Below are 12,728 nucleotides of genomic sequence, written 5' to 3' on the forward strand. Positions count from 1 at the left end.
AAGGATATGACAGACAGGAAAAACAAAAATCAGGGGCCCCATTCCTGATGGTCGGAACAAGCTGATCTGACAATCTGCACCAGTCCTGCACAAGACATCAGGAACCCTGGAAAAGCCCACAGATTAAAACAAAAATCAGGAAGCAGCAAACGAAAACACCTCTTCACTCGCTTCAGGCAAACCAAAGCCAATCCAAGAGATCTCTCAGATCCTAGTGATTTCCACAGACAGCTGTCTAAAAAAAAGGGCATTTACATAGCACCTTTTATGGCCAGACATCTCAAAGTGCCATATCACCAAAGAACTTGTTGAAATGTTGCCACTGTTGTAATGAGAGCAGCTAATTTGTGCACAGGAAGATTCCACATGTGGAAATATGGTAATGATCTGATAACACCTCTGCACCAGTCAGAGACTGGCTCTCTGCCTTCCAGAGGAATGCATACTGGCTGCAACACGCTCCACAGGCTACGGTAGTCACTACTAGAGAGTGGAGGAGTTGCCTGTTCACCATACAGTACTTTCTCACCCAAGTTCCTTCACGATTGAGCCAAAATATTCCAGCACCCATGACACATCCCAGCCCCTCCTATGAGGCCACCTTCAAATCCAGGCTGTACTTTGGGAAATAGAAAATGCTCCTCTTGCCCGAGTCACTAAGATTTATCAAGGTGAGAATCATGATGTGCACTCCCCTCTGTCCTTTTTCAAGGTACCAGCACCATATTGAAAACATGTTGCATTTAAAAAGCACGTTTAATGTAGCTAGAACATCCCAAGGCACCACGTAGCATCAGAATAAAAAGAAGACAAGGAGGAGCTAGGGATTTCAAAATAAAGGAATTTTCAAAACAAGGTGATTCCACTTGAAGCAAATAAACGGGTCAACAAGCACAGGGGAGGGCTTGCCGTGAGTTAGAAAACAGGGGTCAAAGTTTTGGAGAATATCAAGTTTATAGAGGTGGATGGAGGGACAGGAGATGCTTTGTGCATGAGCAATGGAAATAAAGGGAATGGAGCATGGAGTGAGGGAGGAGACAGAGGGATGGACAGGAGTATAAGTTTGCACCAGAACATTGCTAAAAAACAAAGAGTACGCAGTACACCCATCTTCACTCCCTCAAACATACAGTGGCACCAAGAGAAGATAGGACCTCAGTTTTCAGCACCACTTCACAGACTCTCAGGATCATGCTCAATTTAAGATTAGGTTACCGTAAGAGTTTGGGCTGCAGCAGCCTCTGCATTGCATCACTTGCGATCGAGAGCCGGAGCTTTTCCTTTTCTTTCTGTTTCCCTGTGAAAAAAGGAAAATATTGAGACACTCTTGTGACAGATCATTGGGTCCTTTGAAACATAGTTGGAACCCTTCTCACACCCACTTCAGCAGTCACTGGGAGGCACAATGTGCTGCACTGACAGGATATTGGATTCCAAAGTTTTAGCAAAGATCTGTAGCTTGGGTTGTGGGTGAGGTGGTTGACTTGCTGTTGTTCAGATGTTCCATCACCATGCTAGGTAACATCATCAGTGAGGCCGCCGATGAAGCGATGTTGTTCTACTCCACTTGGAATTTATACCGTCTGGTCCGTTATGGTGAGTAGTGTCATTCCTGGTTTTGAATATGGGGTCCAATTCTATATGTTTGTTGACTTGCATTACAGGTTGAGAACCATGCCTCTAGGAATTCCCGTGCGTGTCTGTTTGGCTTGGGCTACTATGGTTACGTTGTCCCAGTTTAACTATAGTAGCCCAAGCCAAACATAGACACGCACAGGAATTCCTAGAGGCACGGTTCTCAACCCGTAATGCAATCAACAAACATAGAATTGGACTCCATTTACAAACCCATACAGAGCAAAACCAGAAATGATACTACTCACCATAACAGACCGGACGGTATAAATTCCAAGTAGAATACAACAACATCACTTCATCGGAGGCTTCACTGATGATGTTACTTACCATGGTGATCTGAACGAAAACAAGCCAGCTCAGCGAGCAAGTCAACAACCTCAGATTGGACTCCAATCCGCCTCCCATTCCCAGGGAGCCAGACACAAACATTATCCATGCCTGCAGCTTTCCTTTTCCGATCCATGACAGACAGACTCAAGAAGAAATGCTCCCCAACTCCCGTCCTCAACTGACAACTTGTTAAAACAAAACTCTGGAAGCATCACAAGTGAATGTGAAATTGCCAGTCTGTTACGCCACCCAACAAAAGAGCCTGCCCATGATTTTGCCTCAGTTTGAGTTGGTGAGTGGGATAGTTTTAAGTTAATTTCTTCAGATGTCTGTTTTCAATTTAATTTAGCAATTAAGTAACTTTTGGTTGAGGAGTTACGTTTTACTCCAGCCTTAAAATAGAAGCTCTGGACAGGCCCAGCTAGTCAATGATCTGGTTAAAACCAGTTTTCAGAACCAAAAAAAAGGCTGTATAAGTTTCTATAGGCACAAAGAGAAAACATTTGGCTAAGGTAAATGGGGGCCCATTACGGAACAGAGTCAGGAAAATTGATAATGGGGATACAGAAATGGAAGACATGTAATTTATGCCTGTCTTCACTGAGGAAGATGCAGGGCATCTTTCAGAATTAGAGATGCCAGGGATTAGGGAGAATGAGGAATTGAAGAAAACATTGCTAAAAAGGTTGTGCTGAAGGAATCAACAGGAGTGATGGTTAAAAGCCCAGAGTGGCAGACCAGGCTCGAAGGACAGAGGCTTACTCCTGTTCTCATTTCTTATGGTTCTACAGAAGCTCAGTCATCAAGTATGCTGAAAGTGGAGATTAACAGATTTCTAAATACCAGTGACAGAGTTACAGTAACAGTGTGGGGAAAAAGGCTTTTAAGTGGATGATAAGCCATGAACATACCGAATGGTGCAGCAGGCTCCATGGACCAGCTGGTCTACTCCTGCTCCTGTCTTCCTACGTTTCTACTGCGAAAGAAGTTATTCTGCACTTCTAACATTATAACATGGCTCAAGGAGTTTCACAGGATATCAGCAAACAAAGCATGACACTGAGCCCCACACACAATACACATTAAGACAGGTGACCAAGCTTTCCATCAGAGAGAAACTCAGGATCTTACAGGGATGCTGTAGGGGTGGGCAGGTGGGAAGGGAGGTATAAGAGACTTCACACACATTCTTAGGAAAGGATTCTACAGCTGAGGACTGAAATGGCTTTCACTTTCCATCACTCCACCAGCAGGCAATACTCCCTCAAAAGGCAGTGTGTGCAGAATCATTTAACATTAAGGTAGAGGTAGATGGATTCTGGATTACCAAGGGGATGAAAGATTCGGTTGAATGGCCTACTTTTGTACCTTGTTTGTACATAATACTTACAACTCGTTAGTAAAAATTCATCAAAGGATTTGATGCCCTGTGTAGCCTTTTCCTTAGTGTCCTGGTTTGCTGGTGGACCCTAATCACAAAGAAAGAGTGAGAGTGTAAGCAGAAATTTTAAACATTGACTTAAAGAAGACCAGGTGTAATTTGCCATTTGATGGGAATGAAGCAGGACCATGCAACATTAAACTTCAAACATCACCCAGAGTTCTGATAACAACTGTTTGATGTCCATGTCAGAGAACACTGAGTCAAACAGGTGTCATGAGACTAATGTCAAATAGTCCTGATGGGATCAGGTTCTAGGTAGCAGTTTCTCTTCTCTGATGTTAAAGGTCAAATAATTAAGTTTTAAGAACACAAGGAAATGCATGTAGGCCATTTAGTCGCTCAAATTTACTCCAAAATGTAATTAGATCGCTGCTGATCTTCTACATCACTTACACCTTCCTGATCTATCCTCCTACAGGCAGGACTTTCAGTTTGCACATTCCAACAATCTACCAAATCAGTGGAAGGGCTGCTTCACTCTTTCTTAAAAGGAAGTTAAAATTATTAAACTTTGGATGTCAGATGCTAGGGAATCGGCACATGTTCTCTTCACACCAGGTGGGAGAGACAACAGATCTGTTATTATCCAATAAACAGCTGACACAGGTAAAACCTTTACAGGATAAATTGTCAAACTCAAAAATACTCACAAGGCTAGTGACTTTATCCTTGAAATATGGTTTCAGGAAGTGCCCCAGGTACAAAGTGGGAGATGGGTTCTTTGTTGACTTTGTTTTCTCCAACCCATGTCTAGCCAGGTCAGACATGATTTCAGACTGCAGGAGAGAAGAAGATGCCTTGTGGTCACTATCAGAGCAGAGGCATCACCTGAACAGTCACCAAACCTCAAAGAATTTAAAAAGTATGCAAGGATAGGCCCAGCAACATCAGGCCAAGCAATTTAACCTTAGTGGTAGAAAAAGTTTTTCAAAACAATAACCCAAGACAAAATTAACACTCACTTAGATAAACACGGATTAATTCAGGAAAGCCATCATGGCTTTAAGAGCAAATTGCGTTTAACTGATTTCTGAAGAAGTGACTAAGGGTGATGTGGTTATGTGACGTACATGGACTTCCAAAAAAAGGAATCTGCCAAAGTGCCCCACAGCATTTATTGCAAGAAGTGATTTATTTAGGTAGGAAGAATGAGGAGAGGCAACTTAAAGAATACAATTCTGAAGGGATGTAGAAACAGAGAGGGGCCTGGGTGATCCACGTGAAAGTGGCAGGACAGCTTCAGAAAGTGATTCACAGGACATTCGGGATCCCAGATCTTATATGTATAGTAATAAAGCACAAAATCAAGGAAATTACAGCTAGTATTTATAAATCACTGCTTCAGTCCCAATGAGAAACGTATTCTAATTCTGGACGTTAAACGTTAGGAAGCACGTAAAGGCTTTAGAAATGGTGTGGAAAAGGAGTGGTTCTAGAGACCTCAGATATGTCGATAGATTGGACAAGTTGGGACTGCTCTCCTTAAAGAAATGGAGGTAGAGAGGTGATCTGACAGATGGTGATAATGGGGGATTGGGACAGTGTTCGTAAAAAAGCAGTCCCCCTTGGGTTAAAAGGTAAAGAACCAGAAGGCAGTAATTCATGGTAATTGGTAAAAATACAGGCAAAGTGACCAGATGAAAAATCTGCTTTTAAAAGCAGCCAAGTGGTTAGGGCCTGGAATATACTGAGAGTGCGGTAGAGTAGGTTTGAATTGTAACTTTCAAAAGGGAATTGGATAACTATCTGACTGAGGGAAAAAGGTGCACAAGTGAGCTACGGGGAGTTAGTCCTGCAGGGAACAGCATGGGCACAATGGACTGATGGACCTCCCCTCTCTGGTGTAACCACTCCCACTGGTCTTTGCTGAGTTGCAGCAAAGAATGTCACTGGAACAGAATGAAAACTCAGGTTAAGAATTGGAGGATTATTTGCATAACGTAGGTTTGCATTTTTGAGTATTGATGATGAAGTGCTGAACTAATCAAAGCATTAATAAATTAGACCAGAAGAAACTATTTCTTCCATTGGAGTTCCAAAACAAAAAAAAACAAAAAAATAGGGGCTGAACCTTCAGATACAAGGAAGGCAGATCAGGGGATGTCAGGAAGCATTTCCTCTCACAAAGGGGAATAGAAATCAGAATCACTCCCTAAAACAAACAGATGAAACTGAAGATCTAATTCTAATTAAACGGTGGAGGATAAGCAGTGATGAAAAACTGAAAAAGGCTCAGCTCCCAAGGTCCATTCAGCCAGAATGTGGGTAAATCAGGCAAAGCGATGGAGGACTGTAAATATCAATTGCTCCCATTTCAGTTTCTCTAGTAGTAGGAGTAGGTACAGGCAGCTCGAAGGCAGGCATGTCCTGCTGACGTTTTGGTTGCAGAGTTAGGAAACCACTGGCAGCTCCATCATATAAAAGGGGCTGGAGAAACATACAAGTCCCACTATCCAAGGTCTCCTTCCCTTATCTTCTCTAATCACCCAGCTTCCCGAAACAAAATATAAAATGTGGACACTCACCTGTTGCTCTTTATTATGGGAGAGCAACAGCTCAAGATCCTGCAGCTTCTCCACAATCACTTCCTGGTAAACCAGGTTCATCTGCAGGCAGGTCTCAGGGTCCTCGGGAAGCTCATCCCCTTCATCATCCACACCACTATCTGGGAGCTGAGGCACCGTGTCTCTGGCAAAAGCCTGCTCCTGAACACAGACCAGATGTTACTCCCTTCATCTTCCCTGTCTGATCTAAATGTTCTTGTAACAAAGGCTAGGAAAGCACCTATGGAAATTATTGATACAAATACTGTACAAGAGAGTAGAACACAGAAATACTGGTAACTTTATGACAGGGGTCAGTACTTAATGGAGAAGTCAGGGACAAAAAGAGTTTGTATTTATGAAGATTTCATGATTGTGAGTTATCTCAAAACACTTTTTCCAGTCAATGATGTTTTTGAAATTCACTGCAGTCAGTGTTGTAATGTCGGACAGAAGAGCAGGAGTGAAGCAGAAACATTTCAGATTGGAGGTTGGACCAGGAATGTTCCCAAGGGAGCCATACAGGGACCTCGGCTTTTTGTCATCTCAAATAATGACTGCAATGACTGAAAACACATCCCATATTTCTCCCAGGTCCAGCAGCATCACTTATCTCTGTTGCATGAGGTCAAATCATTCAGTACCCCCCAAAGATCACTTCACTCAGTCTGAGCATTCCAAAACAGACTTCTCCATTGAGGTAGACCTCAACAAATTCCCATTGTTGAATACACCACGGTTCTGGTGATTTAGATTGCCATAGATTCCTGTATCTAGCCTCTTCAAAATGATTCAGTTGGCTCTGGTGGAATGGTTTTCCCCACAGAAAGCTTTCCTTCTGCTATCTCCCATTTCTTATAGAACAATGGAGGTTTCTTCCTAGTAAGGTTCCAATTTGTCTCCCGTTTCTGTCTCAACAGCAGTGGGTCCTTGTTCCTCTGTGTTTCACAGAGTTGCCTCAGCTATGAAATTCACTGATTTTTCAACAGGTTTCATTTTAGATTTTAACACTGTTTTCTATTGTTAATGTTTTTAGTTGAGCAAAATCTGCTTTCACTACTTGAAGGGCTTCAGTGAGGTTATATCAATGTGCATAGTCAGCTCAAAGCATATAACTCCATTTTTATCTTTTACTTATTTGTTTTAATTTCAGATTTCCATCCACATTATAACAATCCCAGTACAGACTGATAACTTTCTAAAAAGACAGACAATGGATTTCCCAGGTACCAACTAAACAATGAAAGGACAAGATTCAATCTCAAGGCTTTTACTGCAACAATAAACTAAAACTATTGTAGATTAAACATTACACAACAGGCAGCTAATCGTAGATGAATCATAGAATCTCTCCAGTGTGGAAGATGACCATTCGGCCCACTGAGTCCACACTGACCCTCCCAAGAAAATCCCACCCTAACTCTGCATTTTGCACGGTTAATCCACCTAACCTGCACATCCCTGGACACTATGGGCAATTTAGCACAGCCAATCCACCTAACCTGCATATCTTTGGACTGTGGGAAGAAACCAGAGCATCCCCAGGAAACTCACGCAGACACAGGGAGAATGTGCAAACTCCACACAGACAATCGCCCAAGGCTGGAATCAAACACAGGTCCCTGGCGCTGTGAGGCAGCAGTGCTAACTACTGTGCCACCTTGCTACCCACGAAATACAACAAACATAGGGAACAAAATTTAGGTTTTGCGCTCTATCCATGACACAATCTCATCTAAAGGAGCTATCCTGAAACACTGCCTTACAAACGCCCACATCTATAACATTTGCAACTAGAATTTAACAGATGGTCCCAGAGTGCAGAAGCCTGGCAGTTGCTCCGAGCCAGCCAGACCCTGTAAAAGCTGGTGCAGGACACTGTAAAGAGGTACAGTTGAGAAGCTCAGCAATAAAAAGAATTCTTACCAAAGAAATACATTCGCCTTCATCATCTTGCTCATCGTCACTCTCTGGCAAGAAAAAAAGGGAGATTGTTATTCAGTAACAGCTGCAAGCCAGAATGGAAAGGAAGGCAGAATGAAACTAAATATATTACGAGGTAACTGCATGATCCTAAACACAATGAGCTCTTGTATTCAAGAAAATTCACCATCATACTATCAATACACTTAATGTCCAGGCGACAACTTCCAAGTTTGCAGATGACATTAAACTTGGAAGACTTGCAAACTTAGGAGGACAATGTAGAACTTCAAAAGGACATTTTCAAGTCGGAGAGTGGGCAGGTGAGGGGACCCTGGCATTAACAAGGCCTTCGACAAGGTTTTGCATGGTAGACTGGTTAGCAAGGTTAGATCACATGGGATCCACGAAAAGCTAGCCAATTGGATACAAAATTGGCTTGAAGGTAGGACACAGAGTTTGGTAGAGGGCTGTTGGTCAGACTGCAGGCCTGTGACCATCAGTTTGCAGCAAGGATTGGTGCTGGGTCCACGGTTGTTTGTCATTTATATAAATGATTTGATGAGAATATAGGAAGCATGGTTGATAGGTTTGTGGATGACACCAAAATTGGAGGTTCAGTGGACAATGAAGAAGATTATCTAAGGATACAACAGAATCTTGATCAACTGGGCCAGTGGGCTGAGCAATGGCAGATGGACCATAATTTAGGTAAACGTGAAGTGTTGCATTTTGGAAAGACAAACAAGGGCAGGACCTGTACAGTTAATGATAAGGCCCTGGGGAGTGTTGTCAAACAGAGACACCTAGGGGTGCAGGCACATAATTCCTTGGAAGTGGTGTCATAGGTAGACAGGGTGGTGAAGAAGTCATTTGGCACACTTGCCTTTATTGCTCAGAACATTGAGCACAGGATTTGGGATGTCATGCTACACTGTACAGGGCATCAGTAAGGCCACATTTGGTGCACTGCGTACAATTCTGGTCACCCTGCTATACGTAGGATGTTATTAAACTGAAAAGGTTGCAAAAAAGATTTACAAAGATGTTACCAAGACTGGAAGGTTCGAGTTATAGGGAAAGGCTGGATAGGCTGTGACTTTTTGCCCTGGGGTGTCAGAGATTGAGAGGCAGCCTTACAGAGGCTTATGAAATCAAGAGGGGCATAGATAAGATGAATAGCCAAGGTCTTTTCGCTAGGGTAGTAGAGTCTAAAACCAGAGATTTATGATGAGAAGAAAAAGATTTAAAAGGGATCCGAGGGGCAACGTTTTCCACTCGGAGTGGGGAGCATATATAGAACGAGCAGCCAGAGGAAGTGACAGAGGCAAGTACAATTACATCATTTCAGATATTTGGACAGGTACATGGATAAGAAAGGTACAGACAGATATGGGCCAAACGCAGGCAAATGGAACTAGTTCAGTTTAGGAAACTGGGTCAGCATGGACGAGTTGGGCTGAAGGGTCTGTTTCATAAGCGTGATGCACTTTGATCAGAAAACATTGAAAGATAATATAAGATAGGGAACATCATTCTAAAGGAAGGTGCAGGAGCAGAAGGTTGTGGGTGCATGTGTCATTGAAGGGGGCAGGGACAGTTGGAGAAAGCAGTAAATAAAGTGCACAGTGTTCTCAGCTTTCTTATTCAATACAAGGCACAAGATATAGGCGGTGATTTTGAATTTGTAAAAAAAAAACCATGTTAGATTTCAGCTGCAGTATTGTGTACAGTTGTGGGCACCATATTATGAATACATTAGACAGTCTGCAGAAACAATTTAAAAAAAAAATCCAGTTTTGAGAACACAGGAACAGGTGTAGGCCATTCAGCCCCTCAAGCCTGTTTTGCCATTCAATGAGATTGTGGCTGATCTTGGTGTAACTTCATATACCTGCTTTTCATCCATATCCCTTGTATTTGCTTAATAAATATTTAAGCTATCCTCAAATTTAAAAGTTACAACTGATCCATCATCCAACGTGGAACAGACAACCACCTTTTGTTTGTAGAAGTGCTTCCTAATGTCTCCCCCGTCCTCATCTTTAGACTATGTACCCTAGCTCTAGAATCTCCAAGCAGCGCAAATAGTTTATTTTCATCTACCCTGTCTTTTCCTGTTAATGTTTTAATCAGATCACCCCTTAACCTTTAAATTCTAGAGAAAACAGATCTAATTTGTATAATCATTCCTCATAACCTCAAGTCCAGTTATCATTCTTGTAAAACATAGCTATGAGGATTGATTGAGGAAATTTTTAGTTTGATTTATTGTCTGTCTGTACATGTGACAACAGTGAAAAGTGTGGTTTTGCGTGGTCTACAGGCAGATTGTACCATAGAAAGTGCACCAAGGTGACAGAACAGAGTGCAGAATAGAGCTACAGACGCAGGGAGAGAGGTCAACATTACCATTTGAGGGGAACATTCAAAAGTCTGATAACAGCAGGGAAGAAGCTGTTCTTGAATCTGTTCTTACATATATTCAAACTTTTATACCTTCTGCCCAATGGAAGAGACTATAACCGAGTGGCAGGCATTTTTGATTATGCTGATTACTTTCCTGAAGCAGCCGGAAGTATGGTGGAGCTAATGGATGGAAGGATGGTTTGCGTCACCGATAGGGCTGTGTTCATGACTCTTCTCTATTGAGTGAAAGCAGATGACAGGAGATCAGATTGAGGTTTACAAAATCATGAGGGAGCTGATTAACACAGACAGGGTGAAGCTGCTTCTGCTTGTAAAAGAAACAAGGAACAAGATGGCATAGATTTAAGGTGATACATAAACAAAGCAATGGCAATGGGAGAAAAAAAAAACTTTTTCACACTGAATAGCTAAGGTATGGATTGCACTGCCCAGAAAGGTGGAGGAACGTTCAACTGAGACATTCAAGAGGGTATTGGGTTGTTTTTGAATAGCAATGGTGTGAAGGGATATAGAGAAAAGGCAAGAGATTGGCACTCGATAGCAGAGCTAATACGGATATAATAGGTTAAACAGTCTCCTTCTGTACCATACAGATTCTGACAGTCATACAGCATTGAAACTGACCCTTCAGTCCAACCAGTCAATGCCGACCATAATCCCAAACTAAACTAGTCCCACTTGCCTGCACTTGGCCCATTTCCATCCAAATTTTTTTATTCCTTTGTCAAAATGTCTTTTAAACACTGTAACTGTATCTACATCCATGGTTTCCTCTGGAAGCTCATTCCACACATGAACCACCCTCTGCATAAAAAAGAATTGTCCCCATGTCTTTTTTCAAAATCTTTCTCCTTTCGTCTTAAAATAATGCCCCCAGTCTTGAAATTCCCCACCCTAGGGAAAAGGCACCTGCCATTCACCTTACCCGTATGATGGGTTTATAAACTTCTATAAAGTCACCCCTTAACCTCCTATGCTCCCAGTGAAAAAAGTCCCAGCCTCTCCTTATAACTCAAGCCTTGCATTCCCAGCAACATCTGGTAAATCTCTTCTGAACCCTCTCCAGCTTAATAATATCCTTCCTAAAAGAGGACCAGAACTGTACATAGTACTCCAGAAAAGGCCTCACCAACACTAGTACAATCTCAATATAACATGTTTAATGTGGCCACAAATCAGTAAAACACAGCATAAACCTGTCTCACTTTATATCTTACCGCACTTATCCCAGGTATTTTGGCTCAGAGAGAAGATTAAAAGTTCATCTCCTGGTCAGAGACAACCAAACGTTTGTCAATACCAGGTCAGTATATTCCAACTCATCACAGCCTTTAATCTTCAATCAAATTACATTTGCAACAATTCAAAATGATCAAAATTGGATCCCCTTTTTGGTCCAATACAACAGTAACAACTCCAAACACTGAGGACTGATGCAAGAGATAGTAGGAACTGCAGATGCTGGAGAATCCGAGACAACAAGGTGCAGAGCTGGATGAACACAGCAGGCCAAGCAGCATCATAGGAGCAGAGAGGCTGACGTTTCGGGCCTAGACCCTTCATCTGATGAAGGGTCTAGGCCCAAGGACTGATGCAATATGGGTTTAGACACAAGGTAAAGCTGGTTCTATACTAATTCCACAAACAGCTCAGCACAACCACCAGACCATCCTCCTCAACAAGCCACTTGACCATGACTGGGTTCCCCACTCTCTACTCTCCTAACTCAGACATACTCCTGGCCTCTAACTGACCCAAAAGGGCACCAACACCCTTCCCTGCAACACCCCCTGCCCCCCCCAAACCCCCCCACCTCCCCACCCCCCCCCCTCAAGTCCCCCTCTCCCCAACCCCCCCCACCTCCCCCCCAGCAGCAGTGTCCCTCTTCCCCACCCCCCCCCCAACCCCCCATCCCCCTCCCCAGGCCCACCCCCCCCACCCAGCAGCGGTAGTAGCAGTGTCCCGGTTCCTCCGCCAGGCCAGGCCAGGCCGCACTGACCGCTCCCAGTGCCGCCGCACAGCTCGCTCCCCGCCGCCACCCCCAGGCGCTGCTCCAGCTCCAAGATCTCACGGCGGATCCGCTCCCGCTCCGCCTGCAGCGGGTCGCTGGGACCGGCAGCATCAAGCCGCGAAGACCCTGAGGTGAAGAGCCCGAGGCCTGAGCCCGGGCCACGGCCGCTCAATGCAGAAGGTCCGTCCGCCATCTTGTGGTCTCCCGGGTAACGCGCGCTTCCAGTTCCGGGTTAAGCATTGACCCTCCCTTCTCTAGGAACAACTACCGGGGCATTATCAGCTCTTCCTGGCCCTGGGAGTGTAGAGGGAGCTTTACCCTGTATATAAACCCCGTGTTGTCCCTGGGAGAACCAGTGTAGAGGAAGCTTTACTCTGTATCTAACTCCGTACTGCCCCTGGCAGTGTTT

General features: G+C 43.6%; 1 protein-coding gene and 1 non-coding gene across 2 annotated transcripts; both read right to left on the bottom strand.

Annotated features, from left to right (window-relative positions):
• Positions 1-1,215: 1,215 nt before the first annotated feature.
• Positions 1,216-12,543, bottom strand: LOC125481591 (snRNA-activating protein complex subunit 4-like; the record flags this gene model as incomplete). Its single annotated transcript, XM_048593364.1, has 6 exons — positions 12,308-12,543; positions 7,882-7,925; positions 5,938-6,117; positions 4,063-4,188; positions 3,359-3,437; positions 1,216-1,297 (listed from the first exon to the last, which is right to left on the bottom strand). Coding segments are annotated over exons 1-6 (716 nt in total), but the record flags the coding sequence as incomplete, so codon positions are not given.
• On the bottom strand, positions 11,546-11,638 carry LOC125481592. Its single transcript, XR_007261402.1, has one exon. It is a non-coding gene; the product is annotated as a Z30 small nucleolar RNA (small nucleolar RNA).
• Positions 12,544-12,728: the final 185 nt, after the last annotated feature.

Source organism: Rhincodon typus, unplaced genomic scaffold (assembly GCF_021869965.1).
Source record: "Rhincodon typus isolate 14 unplaced genomic scaffold, sRhiTyp1.1 hic_rhity00002711, whole genome shotgun sequence".
In the NCBI taxonomy this organism is placed as follows: domain Eukaryota; kingdom Metazoa; phylum Chordata; class Chondrichthyes; order Orectolobiformes; family Rhincodontidae; genus Rhincodon; species Rhincodon typus.